The sequence below is a fragment of the Candoia aspera genome, chromosome 2 (genome assembly GCF_035149785.1).
Source record: "Candoia aspera isolate rCanAsp1 chromosome 2, rCanAsp1.hap2, whole genome shotgun sequence".
Lineage (NCBI taxonomy): Eukaryota > Metazoa > Chordata > Lepidosauria > Squamata > Boidae > Candoia > Candoia aspera.
The window spans coordinates 5,173,649-5,191,877 of NC_086154.1; the positions used below are offsets into that span (position 1 = coordinate 5,173,649).

The 18,229-nt window shown below is 44.5% G+C and overlaps 1 protein-coding gene across 1 annotated transcript in view; it reads right to left on the bottom strand.

The window, feature by feature from the left end:
* The window catches only part of LOC134491905 (alpha-2-macroglobulin-like), a 61,594-nt gene that overhangs the window by 43,011 nt on the left and 354 nt on the right, over positions 1-18,229 (bottom strand). The window contains exons 2-9 of the mRNA XM_063295965.1: positions 16,534-16,717; positions 15,023-15,218; positions 12,558-12,610; positions 11,171-11,191; positions 5,475-5,643; positions 4,218-4,302; positions 2,127-2,247; positions 251-365 (exon numbers count right to left, since the gene is read on the bottom strand). Coding sequence (XP_063152035.1) covers positions 251-365; positions 2,127-2,247; positions 4,218-4,302; positions 5,475-5,643; positions 11,171-11,191; positions 12,558-12,610; positions 15,023-15,218; positions 16,534-16,717 — 944 coding nt within the window. The remainder of the gene's footprint in view (positions 1-250; positions 366-2,126; positions 2,248-4,217; positions 4,303-5,474; positions 5,644-11,170; positions 11,192-12,557; positions 12,611-15,022; positions 15,219-16,533; positions 16,718-18,229) is intronic.

The window sequence follows — 18,229 nt, forward strand, 5'->3', positions numbered from 1 at the left end:
TATTTATTTATTTGAATTTCCAGACCACCTGAAAGGATCTCAGGGATCCCAGGGCCCCCAGATCACACTCTGAGAACTGCTGCACTGGAGCATCTCTGGCAGGTGACTGTGCATACTCTGTCTGAAGCCCCTCAGTGAAGGAAACCTCACTGTTTCATGTGGCAGCCTGTTCCATCAGCTCACCCAGTCAGGAAGTTCCTCCTGGCATCGAGCCCAACACCCCCTTCCCCTGCTGCTTCCTGAAAGATACCTGTGCCTTCTTCAGTGATCTTGCCTTCTGCCTTAATGTTCATGTGGAAACCCTTTTGCTTCAGATGAAACACCTTGGTTTTTACCACCTGGGAGAAACATCCGTGCCCATCTGCCTGCGTGGGAAAATAAAGAATACTAGCCGAGAAGCCAGTGGTTTTATGAACCATGTCCCCTTACTTGTGGCCTTCCTCAACCAGCTGCATTCATTGGAGTTCAAAGCCCATATACCACAGCCAGCCTGAGCAATGCAGCTAAAGGGCACTGAATCAGCAAAGGAGGCTTTACTGATTACTGGAGAGGATATTCAGACCCAGCTGGATCTCGGGAAACCACTTGCCTGCTTCAGCTCAATATTGCTTTGCTTCAGAGAATCCCAGAGTTGGAAGTGAACCGTGAGGCCATCTAGTCCAACCCCCTGCTCAGGAATTCCACTCAATTTATCCCCCACCAATAGCTCAGTGGCCCTCATTGGAATGTATCTCCATTTCTCCCATCAACCTTAGCGGCAGAAAAAGATCAGCATTCTCTTTCCCATTGCTAACAGGAGCAGAGAAGCAGGATCTTGAGAAGCAGGGTGAAACAGGACACCAGGGGTGTTATATTTTGGGGGGATGAGTGGGTGTGTGTGAGAGAGAAGGGGAGTGTCGTGCTCCCAGGACATCTGATCTGACTCGCATGCATGAATGGAATCCACACGGGTAGAGACTTGCGAGTCGGTAGAAGTGGGAGGGGGGACAAGCCAGGAGGGTGAAAGCATCTTGTTTGGACTATCTCTGGCATCCAAGGTCAACTGGCAGAGCCATTGCAGACTTCTGCACAGGACGGAACGGACTGGCACGAAAAGGGGGGCTGCATACTGAAGAAGGGGGAGGGGGTTGAGTTCATTGGACTGTTTAACTTAGGGAAAGCACGGGAACTTCTATTTGCAATTTTTTCTCTGCACCGCACACTACAATCAGTTGAAGAGATTTCTGCTTAACACGTATGGATCAGATTTAATGAGAAACTGAGTGGGTGGTCATTACATGGAAAGAGAGCAGGGAGAAAGTATGTGAGAACCCAAGAGTTTTGCAGGGGCCATTATAATCACCTTCCCAAAGTTGTAGATGTCGTAAGAGGAGAGCCGTGTTAGTTTAGAGTGGCAAAAAAATCGGGAGTCTGGTAAGTCCTTTTCTGACTAACACATTTTATTAAAAGACATAAGCTTTTGTGAGCTGCAAAAGCTTATGCCTTTTAACAAAACAGGTTAGTTGGAAAAGGTGCTACCAGACTCCTGATTTTCTTCCCAAACTTGGTCTATCTTGAATTAGCTACACACACACACACACACACACACACACACACACACCCCTACAACATTGGTTTAGAATCTAAAGAGGCAACAAGAGAAGGCTATTAATGCAAGCACAAAATAGGGGTATGGGAATACGGGGGGGTGGAGTTTTCAAAACATGGCAGGCAAGGAGCAGATGGACATTTCTGCCTGGTCTCTCAAGCGAGGCATCAGCCCATCTGTTGCCAAATCTGTAAGAAAGTCAAACTTCTCACAGAGTCACTGCCTTAAAATTCTCACTGATAAAAGAGGACTGGAGTGGGCATGGTTCAAAGGTTCTGGCATCTAATCCCTTTTTCCTGGCCTTGAAGCTGATTCATGAGACTGTGTGAATTTTGCTTCCTTGATTTGGGGCCTGACAGTAGCCTTAGTTCCTCCAGAGCAAAGGTGACCAACATCTTTGGCTGCTGAACTAACCTTCCCATCTTCCCTCCCCATTGTCCATGCTGGCTCAGACTAGCAGGAATCGGAGCTCAGGGGTTTCTGATGAACCACACATTCCTCATCCCACCTAGGACACCTTCCTTGGCCTGGAACGTACCTCTCCACTGTACTCTTCACACACACTCAACTCTTCCTTGGGACACTGGGAATAATGCTGGACATAAAGACGGCAGACGTTCATTTTCACCAGGCCAGGGACAGGTTTCCCATAGGTGTACCTGCATCCAGAACCAACTGATTAAAGAGTGGTACAAACAGATGATGAAAGCCAGAAAGACTGTCATAGAGTCACCCTAAAATGTGGGAAAGAAGAATTCAAAGGAACCAAGGAGCTGGTGTTTCCCACGTTGGACTGTTGGTTGTCTCTCCTGATGGCCGTAAAGTCTACAAAAGACTGAAGACGTTCCCAACTGGACTTAAGGACTCAACTGGGACCTGCATTTATGCTCTCATCAGTTTGTTTGGGCCCCTACCCTCACTTTATAATTTGGGTTTCCTGGAACTGAAGGGGGCACGATTGGGAATGCAGTGAGCTTATTTGGCCAACAGAATAACATTTTTTGGTCCGCCAAGCTGTTGTGGGGGGCTTGGGTTAAGAAGCAAAATAGTTGCAATACAGTTTTGCAGAGAAATGAAGGCCATTACTTTACAGCAGTTCCAGCAAAACACTTTTAAAAAGCAGAAGGAACACATCTTTGCTGCTGAATGTGGGCACTGCTCAGTGGGACCAGAAAGGACCTTCTAGATTTTCCTTAAGGCCTCATCCAGGAGAGTTGGATGGGAATTGATGGACGATTCTTGATGGTGCTTTCTAAAGACCCCAAGTCAGGGCGTCTTTTCGGGGGTGGTCAAAAAAGCCAAGATTGTGTTCATGACTGCGCAATCAAAGCCCCACCCCTTTCCAAATGCATGCCACGAGGTACCAACAATGGTCCCACCTTACAGTCTAGAATGGGAACAGTTCATCCAAGCATCTAAGAATCCTGATTAAGAGTATTGATTAAAAGGAAGGTTAACTTTGCAACAAAAGAATCCCAATGAGCAGCCTCTTCGTACTTTCCAGTGAGAAACCTATATAGGCAATCTACGGTGATAGAACTCTTACCTGTTTCCTTGTGTTTTTATGATCCAGAGGAGAAGAGGCCCGTCATTTTTGTGAAAACAAGATGGTCTGCATCTGTTCAATCTTTGGATCATTGCTATTCATTTTATCAATATGAGCAACAGCTGTCACATCCTCTTGCCAGTGATGTTGTGAAGCCATTCCCCAAACATGGGTCACTATTTTTTTCATCGTCAGGACTGGTTATGGACACTGCTGGCAATGCTCCCCCTCTCTGAGTCAGTCTTGGGCTGGCTGACTTGTGAATGGCATCTCATTGGTCTTAAATTCTCTGAGGCTGACAATGTGTCTCATCCCTATATTGTGCCTAAATAAACTACTGGAAAGGAGGCTGGAACACCGCACACATCACTGATGTGAAACAGCAGAGTGCTAGAGTTCGGAAGAGCGGGGAGGAGTCCACTGAGTTGGATACATCATCCCCATCCATCAAACTGTTTCCTGCATGGTGCAGAACAGAGGAGGGATTACCTGGTGTCCATCTCATCTCTATTCTGGTACCAGGATCTACAAAAGGTTTAAAGCTGGAATAACTAAAGGCCACTCCCTTTGGGACTCTCTGTACTAATTATGCCCAGTACTGCTTTAAGCAGCTCTGGAAAGTTCTGTGTTTTAATATATAGATGCAGATATGTAGATAATGTTAATTCTTCCCTGTTGTTCATGTTTCTCCCTGTTTTTACTTGGGTTTTATCCAGGTTTTGCCTATCGACTGTTTTTTATGTTTGCTGATTTCTAATAAATGAACACCAAGCTACATATTTTCATTAGCTGTATAGAATGTCAAGTTTACTTGCTCTGATCTGGATATAGGGAGTGACTAGGAACGTGCTGGGGGCAAACTTAATTGGAAATTACCCACATAATTTTCCAGCACGTGGGGGGGAAGGTTTCTAAAAGGTTATCATATGGTTATGGCCACCATCTTGACTTTTTGACACCGTCCCCCCCACCCCCCACCCCAAAGGAAGGTGCCTGTGATGAGACAGAAATCCATGGAGAAATTAAGTCCTCCATTCTCCTTTTTCCCCCAAAACAAAGAAGAGAAACCCAGCTAGATCTCACCTCCCACAAACGGTCACTTCAAATTCCGTGGCTAGAATTGAGATTTGCTTTGGTGCCGTCATCAAAACTTCAAATTTGGGTAAAACTAGAAAGACAGAAGTATCAACTCTAAAGGAGAACAACTTCATATGCTCTTCAAACCATGCCATTCTTTGCTAAGCCCTGCTCTGCTATTCTATCATATCAAATCCTAGCTGAAAACTCTGCATGTCTCTAAAAGCCAAGCCAGCGTCTGAATTAAGGGTACATCCTAAATAGCAAGTTGTTGAGGCTTCTCTGCCCTGGCTGGTTCTCTCCCTAAACAAAATGGAGATACACATGCTAAGGCACTGTTTCTCCATTTCAGCAACTTTAAGATGTAGGTGTTGGAGATCCTGGCAAATCCAGCATGACTCATTAGCATATGGAAGGTTGCTCTAGGATGCAACTCTTGTGCTTCTGAGGAAACTGTTTGTTGCCACTCCCACTTCCCCTCTCTCTCTTCCTCCTCCTCCTCCCACCGGGAGCTAAGCACAAGGCTGTGTGCTGCTCCATCTTTCTGGGCACCATGCAGTGTGCCTGGAATTTCCCTTTCTACATGCAGCTCTTGGCAGCTATAGGGCTGAGAATTTAGGGTGAATTAAATTTAGAAAGAACAGAAGATACAAGGAACTTCATTTTCCACTGAAGATGGATGTAACAACAAAGAATGAAGTCAGTAAGACTCTTTTTACTTATCTTTAAACCTACTATGTCTAAGCGTGTGATTCTTTATGCTTGGGAGTGCTGAGTGTGTAAGATCAATAACCTGCATTTCTCTGATGTGCTCATTAAAGCTAATTTAAAATAATATTCCTTTTCTGTGTGCAGCTTCTCTGCTGCGTTAAGCTCTGCTCCATTTCAGTGGTTCTAGCAGGCCACTGAATTGGCTTCAGTATGGACTTTAACTCACAGAATTCCCCACTCCACACATCTTAAAAGTGCTGGCTAGGGAATTCTGGAAGCTGCAGTCCACACATCTTAAAGTTGCTAAGATTGAGAAACATTGTGCTAAGGCAACACTTGGAAATCCAGCAGGCCTTGTTTAACACAATAAAAAACTGAAGTAGAAGTCCCACTCGGGGCCCCAAGTCCATTCCAAGAATGTGATGGAAGATCCTTAGATATCACCTCTATTTCATTTATGAAACTATTCATGGATTGACAAGAACACAGTCACTGCAAGCATGCATAACACCTAATTCTACTCGGGGTTCAAGTAGGCTTGGACAGTCTCACCATATTCGTCCACATCAAACTTGCGCTCAATGATATTCTCAGAGGATTCTTCTACCACCAATTTGTAGGTGCCTAAGGCGGGCTCAGAAGACAGAGGGAAAGACAGCTGGGTGATGCCCTTCTCAAGGTCAAAATTGTTCCACTGGAACAGACGGTTCCTCTTGGGGTCCTGTCGGTCACAAAGAAATTCGGAATGTGAGAGCTTTTGGTGTTGATAGCTAGCACACTTAATGCCCCATCCCAGTCTTCTGGTCAATCTTCCCAAACTTTTCAGATTCTTGGAATTAAAATTCCCAGAATCTTAAACCAGGTCACACAGAGGTCGTTCTCTCTATTGGCTGAACTAATAGATTTTCAAATTCTGTTTGGCTGCTTCCAAGCTGCTTTGTCTGGAGTTGGCTGTGTGCCAATTGGAAATATGGTGCCTCACTCAGAATGTACTGATGAAATCAGAAGAAGGGGGCTTGGTAGGAATGGTGAACAGATCACAGAAAGACTTGTTGCAGAGATAAAGGGAAAAGTCCTAGCTGGGCTTCACGGATTGCTAAGCCTTCACACAAATTGATGGCCTTGAATTTACAATTGGTTTAGATCAACTTCCCAGTCTGGTGTCCTCCAAAGACATGGGCTGAAAATGTGGGGAATCCTCACACAAGATCTTGTAAGGTCAGCTGGTTGGGAAAGATGAAGCCTTTTTAAGGCCTTGGGAACAGGACCAGCTGCAAGGCAATTGGCATGTATATCGGTGTTTCTCAACCTTGGCAACTTGAAGATGTGTGGACTTCAACTCCCAGAATTCCCTAGCCATCTGGGGAATTCTGGGAGTTGAAGTTCACATATCTTCAAGTTGCCAAGGTTGAGAAACATGAAGCTCCATAGATGAAGGCCAGGACTGCCTCTCTTGTTCCAGAGTGCAAGACATGGGATAGTGGATTTAAGTTACAGGAAGGCAGATTCTGACTGAATGTGAGAAGCATCCTATTGGTAAGAGCAGCTTAACAGGGGAGCCTATGACCCAAAGGAGTGGGGGTGGGGCCTCCCTTTCATTGGATGCACTGGAATCCCCCAATCATGGAATCCTAGTGTATGAGGGGACCGTGGAGATCATCCAGTCCACCCCCACTGCTCAATGCAAATTCAAATTATAGCATTCCAGACTGATGGCTCTCTGGCCTCTGCTTGAGCATGCCCAGTGAAGGGCAGCCTACACAGAGATGCCCCTCAAATCTGGAGGTTTTGTCAGATCGATGAAACAGACATAATGACATCACAGCAAGACTTCTGTGCCATACGTATGTGTGTGCAGTGTCAGCACGCATGTGCAAAGGAGGCAGAATTAGCACTGCAGTGTTGCTGTCCTCATCTGCTGTTCCACCCCCAAACTACGGTTATAGTCAGAAAGCCTTTGTCCAACCTTCTTATCAGGATCTGCTTCCCTGTAACATCAGTCCACAATTCCATGTTCTACTGTCTAGAGTTCCAATCCTGCCTCTTACATCACATTATGGAATACGGACCACAAAAGGCTGTTAACCCCCAGTAAATTCAGAAGAGCTGTTTTCACACAACGCACATCAATTTGCACCATCCAGCATTCCGCAACCCATGGTGCTGGTCCTTAGCCTAGGTCCTGGACACAGACGGCCCTCTGTCAGACTTGGCAGCTCCTTATGGACACCCAGGTTCTCCTTTTTTCTCCCTCTTCCAGCACCAAATCTGCGTCCCCCACAGTGGTATTCTTCACCACGTGACACTATAATGCCTATTGGGCTGTCCTATGGGCTGAGGATGATGGGAGTTGTGTTCTCACATATCTGGAGGACTCTGCAATTCAGGAACATGTGGCAAAGAGCTGAGTTCTGAACAAGGGACAGATTTCACAACACTGGGAGAAGGAGGAAGCATTTGAAAAAAAACTCTTTTTTCTGTTTGCAAATCTCCTTGGATTCAAACTGCACTGCCTTCATTGTGGCAGAATGGATTGACTGATTTTTTAAAAAAAATATGCAAACCTTTCATATCCACAAATCCCTAGCAGGAAGGCAGAGAGCATCTCTTCCCTCTGATAACCCCCTTGGCGCTTTCCTCAGTTTTCAAGCCCATTTGCAATCAGTCTTACTAGAGAACTCTGCCCGGTCAATTTCATTATCTCTTTGTTTCACAATACAGACAGAAAACAGGACTGCCCCAGTTGTAAAATGAAACATTAGGTATCTGAGGCTGATGGGGAAAAAAATCAGCTTAAAAGCAGTTGGGGAGGGGGCAACCACAGGTTTGCAGTCTTTAAAAGTATAGGTGAGTAGGGCAACCATCACACTGATGAGTGAGAAGCCATTCTTGAGAAGCTAAGGAGTAGCAGAACTGGTTAATACTTGGATGGGAGACCACCAGGAAATCCCACAGCTGTCAACTGGACTAAAAAGTCAAAAACCCATTTGGAGGGTAGGAATGGCAAACCACTTTTGCAGATGTTTCCTGGGTTGGAAGTGGTTAGTATCTTGATGGGACACTACTAGGATATCTCAGGGCTGTAAATTAGACATTCCAGGAAACCATGGCAAACCATCTCCATATTGCTGCCAAGAAAACTACCTGGACATGACCAGAGTTGGACCTGGTTAGTTTTTGGATGGAAAATCACCAGGAAATCACCGAGCTTAAAGTGGACCAGGAAATGTTTAAAAAATTCTGGAAGAAGACCATGGCAACCTACTTCTGCACTATTGCCAAGAACATTACCTAGGCAATGAGTCCATGTAATTGACAGATTTTACTTCAGATCTACTCCACGTTGGGGAACGCTATATTAAACTATTGAGCAGAATAGGGCCTACTAAAAGAGACTAGAATTTCCTTGTTCTTCTCTTTTCCACCCAGCTGGAACCCAAAGCAATGAACTGGGGCTGCCCTAGAGTTCACGGAAGCTAATCCAAATTTGAATTCTTTCTTTTGAAACCCCTTCAGTCAATCATTAACTGATGTCGAGGGTGGATTTGGAAATCCTCTTTCATACCTACAACGGAACAGTGAGGTACTCCCCCCAAAAGTAGAACTTTGTGCCAGTATCTCTTAGTAAAGAATTGAAACTGTGGTTAATATTTAAAACTTTTTTCTCCCCCCTCCCCCCCCAGTAGATCATATCAAAAACCTATTTGCTCTAGATAACTGAAGGGAACAACAGCTGACAATCTGAGCAAACTGCATTACATTACAGCTATTCATCCTGGAGAAGAAAATCAAATTCCGAAGCATCCCTAAAAAAATCTACTCATACTATAAACTATAAATTAAACTTTAATTCAAATTATAAAAATATAAATTCAATGTCTTAAAAACAAACAAAAAAACCCTCTTAGAACTGACCTGAGTTCACAACCCTTCCAGGTAAAAGTCCATCCCTGGTTATCTACTGTCCTCCCCATTGACATTGCTAAATGACTGGGTATTTTTAAATCTTCAGTCATTGAATGTTTGCCCTTCGGTCCCATTCACTGCTCTGAAGGTTCTAGAATGATAGCATGATGGGGAAAAAATCAAGGCCAGCCAAGACATTTAGATGTCCTGGAGCGAACAACGAAATGCCACCCACTATCCTTATTAACTTAAAGGCATAGCCCACTGATACAGTTCTAATGATGGGCCTGATGCAAAACTCCCAACTTGCCCATTAAGCCTACCAAATTGGTGCCTGAAATTATTGCTTTGGCATTATAACTAAGCCCCCAGAAAGTATTGTAGAGCACTTTGAAGGATTGGGATTCCAGGACAAGGACAACAGAATCATAGTCAGAGAATACCTACTACCAATAAAGTTACTGGTAGGACGTTTTCTGAAACATTGAACTGAGACTAGCCTTCTTGTAACAGAAGACAATGACTCCTTAACAGCCTTGTTCTGAAGTTCATTCTTTTGGATTTTTGAAATGGGCCGTCCTATCTCATTCAATTATTAGAGAGGCACAGGAGACAGGACTAATAAATTTGGAGTATTGTCCCTCAGAGAACATGATTGCTGACATCCTGACAAAGCCACTTGCAAAGGGTGTCTGTCAAGGCCTTCAAAGTGAATTAAATCTTGTGTAGGCATGATTCATGCAGGATTTGAGAAGGGGTGTTGGAAGTTCTGGCAAATCCAGAATGCCTCATTTGCATGTGAATTAACATGAAAATGAGGCATGCTGGATTTGCCAGAACTTCCAACAATTCTGAAGTTCATTCTTTCAGATATTTGAAATGGGCCATCCTATCTCATTCAATCACCTTTTGACAAAGCTAAATATACCATTCCCTTAATCTTTCCTTATCATCTTGAGTTTCCAGCCTCCTTCTGCCATTCTTTCCACCCCAACAGCTGGTCTGAATCTTTCTAAAAATCTAGAACTCAGAACCAGAGACAACACTCAAGAGGATGTCCAAACCATGGGGAACGATTACTCCCTATGATTTGGAAAGATTACTTTTCCTGATTAAGCCTGTGTTTGCATTCTTAAGCCATCTTGCATTGCTAACTCATATTCAGTGATTTTATTGTTATCAACTGTGCTTTCAAGAGCCTTTGCATTTTATTTCTGTTTTCCTAAGTGAAAAGTTTTGCATATGTCTGTATTAAATATCATTCTATCTATCTATGCCTCCTCCACCACAATCAAACAGATTCTCAGTATTGTATTCTCAAATACAATATAAACCCAATTCAAAATGCAAAAATAGCCTACTTCTCTCAGCTATCGGAAGCATTTGAAATTTTGTTTCTGTCTTCTACCTATCCCATCTACAAATTTGCTAAGTATTCTTTTTACCTTTTCATCCAAGTAGTTAATACAAAGGTTGTAGAGTATGAGTCCAGAGTTAAACTTTGTGGCACCCTATTCAGTATTTCTCATTATTCAGGAAACATTGATGAAAACTCAGAGTTTGGTTTTCAAGTCAGTTGTGGATCCAACCAATAGAATGTTTTCCAGCCCATATTTTATTAGCTTGTAAATCAGAACGCCATATGGTACTTTGTCAAATGTGTTGCTGAAATCAAGATATATTATATCTATTGCATTACAGCTATCAACTGAAAAAGTTACCTCATTAAAGATAAACATAGTCTGGTGAGACTTGTTGACAAATGCATGATGACTTCTGGTAAATTATTGAATTGCTTTTAAGGTGCATAAAAATCAATTTTTTAATGATCTACTCTAGAATCTTCCCAGACATGTATGTATACATATGTATTATTTTGGCTTACATACTACTCTATTTCCAGAGATTCCATTGTCAATTTTGATATCAGACTGACTGATCTGTCATTCCCTGGGTCCTCCTTTTTCCTCTTCCTGAAGAAATAGACATTTGCCCTCTTCCAATTTCTGGCAATTTACTCATTTTCCAGAATCTCTTAAAAAAAGTAGAGTACACAGGGCAGAGTCCAACTAGCTCTGGATATATCAACTTGTTCCAACTAGTAGGTGTACTGACTATAATTCTATCATGCCCAAACGGGATCCTTTTCCTTCAACATGATCCAAAACACTTGCTGGATCGCCTTCTTAAATAAATTAAAAGAAAAAAAATCTGAAAAGTTGTGGGTGGTGACAATTTGGCTTGAATTATACTGAAAATTGTGGAATTTTAATACCAGCAAATACGGTTTGGGGTAGCAGCCATCTTGTTATTATGATAAGAGAAGAACATCAAGTACTTACCTGGATGTAAATTAAAGGAATCTGATGGAGATAAAAGCAAAAAAAAAAAGGAAATCAAAGATTACAAGACTAGAGTGAATTATGATCTTATACACATGCATACACAGAGAGGAAGTATGGATATATGATTAACAACTGCCCTGTTTAGTGACCGTTCGAAGTTATAACGGTGCTGAAGAAGTAACTTTATGATCAGACCTCGGGCTTACAACTGTTGCAGTGTCCCCGCAGTCATATGATCGCCATTCAGGCACTTCACAACTGGTGGGCATTTACAATCATCACAACGTCCCATGGTTACATGATCACCATTCGCGTGCTTCACCGCCAGCTTCTGACAAGCAGAGTCAATGGAGAAACCGGCAGTAAAATTGCAAGTCGCAGTCACATGATGCCATGCTTAACTACCACGTCACTTAGCGATGGAGTTGCCTGTCCCAATTGTGGTTGTTAAGCGAGGCCTACCTGTATGCCTATCTGATTTGGGCTGCAGATTTCACCTGACCACTAGATGGCCTCAAACTGGTCTTTCAGATTTTTCCAGCCCAAAGCTGGGAACCTTAATGAACTAGACCCACATGGAGTGAGGGGTGTCTGTGTAAGTGCACATGAGTATCTGCCATGCAGGGACCGGGGGGAGGCACTCGTGTTGCATGTCTAATGATATCATGCATTTGACATGAATCACTCAAGGCCTCTGTGGCACAACAGTTGAAGTGTTGGCCTGGCAGTGAGAAGACCCGGGTTCTTGTCCCCCCTTAGCCACAGAAGCTCCCTGGTGGAGTTTGGGCCAGTCCCCCACTCTCAGCCCAGAGCCCGACTGTGGAGCAGTGGGGAAGGGGCGGGGCTAGGAGCAGGAAGCCCAGATCCTGGTCCTCCCTCAGACATGGAAAGTTCTGGAGGACTTTGGGTCAGTCTCTGTCTCTCAGCCCAACCAACCTCACAGGATTGTTGTTGGGGGGAAAGTGGGAGGAGGGAGCCACCCTGAGCTCCTGGACAAAAGGCAGGGTACAAAGCTAACAAATAATTAGTGGAAGAGGAAACACACTTAATTACAACCTGAAGGACCCAGTTTGGTGTCACTTGTGTGGCAACTTTCTGATGGACGTTACGTCCATTGTGGCTTTCACAGACTGGGAAGACCATTGTGCTTATGTGTATGTACTGTATGTGTAAGATGAGCATGCCAGAGCATTACAGTGCTGCAGATAAGGGTGTGCACGTGGGCATAAATGCCATCTTGGCTTTTCTGACCACCCCTCCTGCAGGAATGACTATGAACTTAGGAAGGATATATTTTCTTATTCTGTCAAGGTGAAGCCTCAGCGAAGGCTGTAGCCTTCCAGGGAAGGGGAGGGAGCAGCCGTTGTGCTGACTCAAAGCATACCTTCTTTTTCACAAGGCCAAAGTCCTCATTCAGAGTGACAACGCGAAACCGAACTGTGAAAGGAAGAGGGAAAACATTGGCTTTGTGGCCAGGTAGATATGTGTCTGTTGCGCAGCTCAGGCATTATAGGCAAAATAGCCCCAGATTCCACCCAGACATTCTATCACCGATTTGGAATGAATGGAGAGGTCATCTAGTCTGACCCTCTGATGGGCGCAGGATCAAGCAGAAATGGAATCTGCAGGAGAACAGGTGCCAAGCAAAGGGATTGTTTATTTATTGATTCATTTATTGCCGAACATCTATCCTCTGCTCCTTTGTAAAACTTGGGGTGGCAAACAAGCCGTTAAAGCATTCAGATTTTGAAAACCTGCACGGATCCCTCTAAAACCAAATGCCCAGTGAAATAAAAGGATCTTCAACACGCACCCACATCCCCTAAAGACTATTTATTTATTTTATTCAATTTGTATAGTCGCCCATCTCAAACTGGTGACTCCAGTTAATTGTTAGAGGGGAAAAATGGGAGGAGGGAGCCTCTGTCAGGGGGAGATGGGTGGTGGCAAAATTTGATTGATAGATAAATAGATAAATAAATAGATAAATAAATAAAATGCTTGGAGGCAATCTGGGCATCTGGGGGCAAACTGTTCCTGCATGAGGGGTCTCCATAGAGAAGGCCTCTTTTCATGCTGTTATTCCCCTCCCTTGCCAGGGGAAGGATCTGATACCTCCTAGGTTGAACAGGTTGGACAATGTCCAACCCCATGCGGCTGGCAAGACTGGGGGAGCAAGAACTCCCCAGATTTCAGTAAGGTCTCTTGAATGCCAGCCTAGGGTAAATACAGAATCTTAGAAACTGTAATAGAATTTTCCCAGCCTTACTTAGAGTGAGTTGTTTTTTTATGCTCTGAAATGCTTTGTCCCAGACCTGGGCTGAATTGTCATTGATGAGATAAGCTCCCAGTTGGCTTGGCCTCCATCTCTTGGTCCTTTATGACTGCATTCTCCGCCCTGCCTTTCCCAGCCTCTCCACCATCTCCCGCAGTCAGATTGTGTTCAGAGAGGCAGTCCCACAGGACACTGGGAGCCAAGGCATGTAGGGTTTTATGGGGCAAACCCAGCATTTTAAATTGTCCTCCAAAATCTTTTGGCAACCAGGGTGGACTTCTGGAGGAGGTATGGTGAACTGAAGACTTCTCCACACAGGGCTGCAACTGAGGGGGGGAGCAAGCGGGGCATGTGCCCCGGACGCCGCACTGGGGGGGCACCAAAATGGGTGTGGAATCCATGTTTGCCCCAGGTGACACAGACCCTAGTTGCGGGACTGTCTCCACAAAAGCAGGGCCGATGACCACAGCAAAGTCCAAGGAACTAATGAGTAGACTGGTTCCCTGGAACCTCTCCAGAAAAGAAATGGATGGGAGATCATCCACATGTGCTCTGGGTGGCTGCCTCTCGCAGGACAGCAGTTTTCTGCAGGTTTGAGCCCTGGAGACGAAGGGATCAGCCGTCTTTCTCACAACCACAACGGAGCCTTTTAAAGGACTCTAAGTTCGCACGCCTCACTTTTAATCACTTTCGGAAATTGCCTATTAACCATCTTAAAGCAACCATCGCGGCCTCTGCAAACCAGGCGCCATTCGCATTGCTGAGGGGGCTCTCTTTCACCAATAAGCAGGCAGCTGCCTTCTGAAGCGAACGGAGCTTCTGGATAACTGCCAAGGGCCACCCTGAGGACAGTACACTACAGTGGTCCAAAGTCATGTGGTTTTGCAAAGGCCTCCCACTCCAGGAGGTGTCACTCCTGCTGCAGGGGAGCGAAGGTTTCCCAGGCTTTTGTCACTCAACCAGAAGCCCTGGCTTGATGGTTGTATCTCAGGAGCCACAAGGCATCTGTATCAAGGGCATCTGCGGGTTGCCTGGGACCAAAGTCTGCCAAGTGGTGGGGAAGATGTACTAATCCAAGCTCCATCTCTTTTTTGCACAAGTACTGACCAGGCCCAATGCAAGGCTACTTAGCTTCCAGACCCAGATCAGGTTGACCAAATGTAGTCACCTGTTTAGACTCTTTTTTTTTTTGTGGTACCTTTGAGTCAGTGTTGACTCCTGGAGACTGCCTGGACTAGTGTCTGAAGTTTTCAGAAGGGGTTTGCCATTGCCTGCTTCCTAGGGCTGAGAGAGAGGGACTGCTCCAAGGTCCCCCAGCTGGCTTTGTGCCTAAGGTGGGACTAGAACTCACGGTCTCCTGGTTTCTAGCCCAGTGCCTTAACCATGACCCCAAACTGGCTCTACTGAATTTAAAATACTGCAGCAGAACAACTTGCCCTGGGAAGGGAAAGCTCATCTGTAAATGAACCAGTGAGTGGATTTATCAAAAGGATAAGAAATTTCCTATAGTTTGGAAGAGTGACACCATCTTGGCAAGGGACTACAATGTCCCCACTGGAAGGAACCTCACTTACCCTTCTGTTTTGCCTTGTAGATGGGCTTGTCTGTCTGAATAAAAATTAGGTCTTTCCGGTTCCTGACAGAGACTGTTTCTTTCTGTATCATGCTGAACTGTTGCCATTTCATTGTCACCATGACAGCAACCTTGGGAAGGTCTCTAGGACTGATTGACCATGAGGAATGGCTTGAAGAACTGTTCAACCTGGGAAGCTGGAGAAGAAACAAAGGTAGCAGCGTGAGGATTTTTCACAGTTCCTAGTGCAAGGATCCATAACCTCTTGCTCCACTTCCTGGAGTCTTGCAATCAGGGATGTCAAAAAAGTCAATATGGAGGCCACAATTATACCATAAAAGCCCCGCCACATTTTTATATGAATTGCAACACATGTAAAGCAGGGGGGGTTATTGTAGGGTTGCAGCTGTCACTTTGACTTTTTTGGCCCCCTCCCTTGCAGATATCTGTGCTAGAGGAGAAGGCTTCTCCACCAAACAGGAGGACACCAAGATTTCAGAACACAACTTGCAGTTTTTCAGAAAATGGGGTGTCTGCTTCCTGTTGGAATTATCAGGGGTCAACTCAGCATTGTCTCACAAGCATAAGGGGGTCTCTCTAGCAAACGCATCTCTATTGTGCTTGTGGGATGTCACATGGGTCACCTGATTTCCACTTCCTCCTTCTTCTTGGGCTTGGGGATTAACAATCTCCATCACCTTCTGGCACACATGCAAGCAGGAGGTGCTGCAGAAATGCAGCTCTCGTCCTCTTTCATCTCGCTTGCATGCAGACATTTCTATTCCACATAGAAATGTGTCTACAAAGAACCAGTAATGAATAAGTGCTTTCTACTATGAAGCTACTTGTACCCAGATCTACTGAATAAAAGTAAGCTACCTCTATTTTTCTTCATCCAACTACAGCGTGAAGACTGAATTTATTTCTGAACATAATTAAGCTTAATGTGCAAGCTCTCTTTTTGGTTCACACTTCTACTCTGCAAGATTGCTGTTAGCTGCTTAGAGTTCTTTTATTAACCTTTAAAAACTCCATCACTTCCAAGGTTATCTCGGGGTTGGGCCAAGACTATGGTTCCCCCAGGACATCAGATGTACCCCACCTAATTTTTTAATTGTATAACTCAAGAGTTTCCTAAAGAATGGGAATCCAGATCAAAGTTTCTCAGAGAGACAGCTGCATCTAGCCTCCATTTCGACATATACAGTGAAGGGGAGCCCACCAACTCTCCAAATCAGAAAATCAGAGATCAGAGAGTTGGAAGAGACCTTGAGGTCTTCTAGTCAGTCCCCCTGCCCAAGGCAAGAATCCTTAGTCCGTTCCAGACATATGCCTGTCCAGCCATTGTTTGAAAACCTGCAGTGAGGGAATCCCCACAACAGTTCTACTGTTCCATAGCTCCCACAGTCCGGACATTGCTCCCTTTTTTGAGTTTGGATCTCCCTCTGTAAAGCTGCCATCCAGGGAAGTAGTTAGTATTAGAAACCCAACAAGCAAGTAAGGAGATCCTACCTGGAAGGAAACACATCGGAAGACATCCTTCTCAGCCACTACATCTTCAATCAAGCATGTGTCCTGCCCCTCATATTCCATAGTGATGCTCAAGATCACTGTCTCGTTCAAATGGTTCATGTGGACACAAACATTCTCAGTGGTCTCCGTGTGGATCACAGAGGGCACCAGGACCAAGTATTGCCTGGGAGGTGGGAAAGTCAAAGGACTTATGAAGTGAGTGGCATGGATGCCCTGTGACTGGGGCAGGTTTCACTACAGGAAGTTACCACCCATGTATCTATAATAATCACCTTGATGAATTGATCAGTGGAGACAAAATGCTTATTCCCATAAGCTTACCAGCTTCTATCAGCTCAAGTTGATTTGTAAATATGGCAGTTCATCAGGAAGGAAGGCAGGCAGGCAGGCAGGCAGGCAGGCAGGCAGGCAGGCAGGCAGGCAGGCAGGCAGGCTGGCTGGCTGGCTGGCTGGCTGGCTGGCTGGCTGCCCCTTAATGGCTACATGCATTAACATTTCTTTTCCCTTGAGAGGTGCAGAGTTCAGCAGGGATGGTGCAGTCTTGCAGACTGCAAGAAGAATCACTGCTCCTTCTCTTGACACCATTGCCTCAAATAGTCAAATAGGTTTGGTGGGCTCCTATGCCCCCAAACCTGCCAAACCTGTTTAAATCAAGAAATGATAGAACAAAAGATATGAATATGTGTGCCACTTGGCTCGTAATGTCTCTTTCACAGTGACTTTCCTTTGACTCTAAAAGACATTCTTGTTCTCTTATCTAAATGGAATAAATGGAACCTCTTTGTCAAAGTGGGCATCCACTTCGCCTAATCTGAAACAACTAGCACAGGGTAATCTGTCTCCAGTTAAATGCCTAGTGGCCTGATTGAAATACTGTATGGGCTCTCCCATGAGAACATAACATGAGGAATAAAGGAATTGGGCAGGAGAGTGAAATCACATGAGACAATAGTCTTGAAATCAACTTTTGGAAGCTCTTTGTCCTGGAGCAGAAGCTGGAATCCCTGCTTCTTGGACAGAAATGCAGTTGGACTGGGTCTTTGATGAAATTTTTGCCATGCAATTGTAAGTTGATTTTTGCAAGAAAACTTCAGGATTGTGTAACTATGCTCTTTGTATGCTGGCAGAATTTTGAAACGGAAATCAGTGGAGCCAAAATGCTTATTCCCATAAGCTTACCAGCTTCTATCAGCTCAAGGAATTAGCAGATAAAATATCCTGGGCACAAACTTATAGTTAAGTTTTGGCTTCTAGGAAATGAAAGCACTTCCGAAAGTATACTTTTTGCTAAGGAGAATAAACTAGTCAGTTGATTAACCTAACTAGGCAAATGACTTCATAGGATCCTAAATTCCATAACCAAGTATGGTGGCCTTAATTGGCTGGTCAGCTTGTTAATTTCTTTAACTAGGTCAGTGAGACCTTGTGATTTTATTCACACAACCTGCTAAGCTTAGTTAGGTTTAACCTTGGTTAGGTGTCTTTGTGACTTAGCCTATTGTCAAACCCATCCTGGTTGACTGATGGTCCAACATACTGAGCAAATCCAGAAAATAGCTTGGTTGAGTATAGTAACCAGATAAACATGTTGTATGAACCCAACCACCTTGTTAATTCTTCTATGATCTCAGTGGGGAGATGTGCACATGATGAGTGAGGCATGGGAGCACATAGT